Consider the following 2,949-nt stretch of genomic DNA (forward strand, 5'->3'; position numbering starts at 1 on the left):
GTCAGGAATTCTCCCCCCTTTTGAAACTATTACTCCCAAAAATGACACAGAATCTCTCATCAGCTGGGCTTTGTTAGGATTAAGTTTGAGGCCTGCCTTCTCAAGGAGTGTTAACAGCTCATTCAACAATGTGTAGTGCTGATCTTTTGTGTCAGTTTGGAGCAGAACGTCATCTACATACTGTACAATGCAATCAGGTTCTGAAAAAGATGACAAAATTTCAACCATGCACTTATGAAAGTAAGTAGAACTGGACCTGAATCTTTGTGGTAACCGACAAAATGTTAACTATTTCCCTTGAAATGTAAATGCAAATTTGTATTGACAGTCAGGGTGTAAAGGAATGGAGAAATATCCATTTGAGATGTCTATTGATTAATACACAGTGGAGGAGGGTTTGAGTGCTGTCATCATGTCAGGCATTTTGGCAACCACATTAGTGACAGGAGGGGTACACTTATTTAAAGCTCTGTAGTCCAATGTCGGACGCCAACCATTTGGTTTCTTAACTGGCCATAGGGGTGCATTATTAGTGGATTGGCATTCCCTGATGACATTTTGAATCAGCAAATCATCCAGTATTCTCTTAATGTAGGGGACTGACTCTGGTGGTATTTTATACTGTCTTTGGGGTGGGGGATCAGGACCCTCTACCATTACTACCATGTTGGACACCTTGCCACATTGGGTTTTTGAATTTGCCCACACATTGTTATGTTGCCACAAGATGTCGGCCAATATTTCATCATCTGTTCTCAATATCATGGCTGGATCTAAAGATTGAGCACCTTTGATGGAATCAATACCATAATTGTCAGTTACCATTTTTAAATAGCCTTTATACCGTGATCCTCTCCACAACATCCAGTTGCATAAATCAAGAATAAGTCCATATTCCTTCATAATATCTGACCCAATAATGGTACCTTCATGTGTTGGTGAAAGATATAAGCCATACTCAACACATAGATTTCCCAGGTTTATTGTCACTGGTAAAGATTGTTCTGAAGATACTAACTGTCCTCCAAATCCTCTCAGAAAAATGTGTTTACCACCAGGGTCTTTAATCAAATCCAGATTAGTCAAACTGACAGCAGCCCCTGTATCCAGTACAATGTTTGTACGATGGCCCCCTACCGTACCCTGAATAAGGGGTCTCCCGCCCTTGTCCCTGCTAAGCTGACTCACTAGGGACAACACTGGGGCGTGACATCCCTATTGTTTTACATAAGGATTTGTTGAAGGTGGGGTCTTTAATTCCTCTGGCTTTTCTGCCATTGCCTTCCCAATCTTCCTCAGTTCATCCAGAAGTGGGCCATATAATGTAACTTCAGGAAGACTATGCTCTCCATTCCTTGCAGTATTTGGTTCTTGTCTTTGCTTCCTATTATTAAAAGGTCTATTATTGATAACTCTTTTACTACTTCTACATTCTTTCATAGTGTGACCTGTGTAACCACATTTATAACATTTTCCAATAAATCTTACTTTGCCTTCATTTTTGACTACCTCTGATATCCTCTTTTGGGGCTTGTTGTCATGACTTGTATCCTGAATCCAATCCTTTAATATATTTACAAAGGCTTGATAGGAATTTGCGTTCCTCAAGGCAACCTTTGTTGGATAATCAACAAAGGTGCAGTTGTTAGCCATTGAATATAGAAAACGGCTATCATCAGGAGACATGTCAGGGCAGTTATAGGTAGAACGATATAATGTCAAACATTCACTGCAAAAAATAATAGGATCATCTCCTCTATTTAATTTTGCATTTTCTAAGGCATTAGTACCTCTCATATCTCGTCCCCCCATAACTCTCTTTAATTCCTCCACTCGGTCACTAGCATTTCCCCAATTACATTCAAGATCTGCAGATAATCCTTTGTGAGCTCCTACAGGGGGCTGCAGTTTTTCACAAAGTTGAGATGGGAGCCATACCCGAAGTAAGGCACATGCCGCTCTATTACCCAGACTGTATTGTGTCACTACTGCCTCTAACTTATTGGAAAGACTAATGGCTGAGGCACTTGTATCAAACTTCCCTAATATCTGGCATAGATTTGTCTTATCCTGTATGGAGAGTGTTGTGGATTGGACTAAATTACTGCTGTTACTAAGCAAATTGTCTCTCCTTTGTCTGCTCCCTCCTGACTCAGGAGTAAAGAGAGAGGAACTATGATCTGGGTTATACTCAGGGTTATCAGCCGTGCACACAGGCTGCTCCTCCCCTCTTTTCCAATCTCTTTCCTCCTGATCAGCAGACTTGCACATTTGATTACAATAACTATGGTTATTCACTCTAGTACATTCTTGTGATTTCAAGGACATAATGCAATGTTCTTTTAGCTCCAATTTTACATTAGCATCATACAACTGGTTCCTAAGTATTGTCATATCATCATTATACTTCGCTTCTTTTCCTTCTAGCAAAGCAATACGCTGTTCCCTAAGTTTACATCTCTCCTTATACTCCTCCAGCTTATCTTCTAATTCACAATTTTGGTAATTCATATTGTCTACCTCATCCCTTAGATCTTCACACTCACAATTATGATCTTCAGCACTAGCAATAGCCAGACTGACTTCCTGTTCAATTTTGTCCACTTCACCTCTTAATTGAGCTTTCTCTGAATACCAGTGCAATTCCTTTTGTTCTGCAATTCCTTTCATTTTCAACAACATACACAAAACATTTGCTAACTTCTCTTTCTTTGCTTTCTTTTTCGACAATTTACTTTTGTTATCATTCTGCCCTTCACATTGTTTCATAAGGTCATTAAACTGATGTGTCAATGCATCATCTGCACAAGTACTGAACTGAGCAGAGGCATATTTTTCAATAAATTTACTGACTATTTCCATGTTAATTACTTCCAACTATTTTCACAGAAGACAACAAAAATAAACAAATCAGCTTTCCAAACAAAAATTACAAATTAACGAAACACA

General features: G+C 39.1%; 1 protein-coding gene across 1 annotated transcript; it reads right to left on the reverse strand.

Annotated features, from left to right (window-relative positions):
• Positions 1 to 313: 313 nt before the first annotated feature.
• On the reverse strand, positions 314 to 2,949 carry LOC141225674 (posterior protein-like). Its single transcript, XM_073667080.1, has one exon. It carries the CDS (start codon positions 2,860 to 2,862, stop codon positions 1,216 to 1,218), a length of 1,647 nt encoding a protein of 548 aa, XP_073523181.1. The 5' UTR covers positions 2,863 to 2,949; the 3' UTR covers positions 314 to 1,215.

Source organism: Phyllobates terribilis, unplaced genomic scaffold, assembly GCF_046119375.1.
Source record: "Phyllobates terribilis strain yellow unplaced genomic scaffold, ASM4611937v1 Scaffold_411__1_contigs__length_1673714, whole genome shotgun sequence".
NCBI lineage: Eukaryota > Metazoa > Chordata > Amphibia > Anura > Dendrobatidae > Phyllobates > Phyllobates terribilis.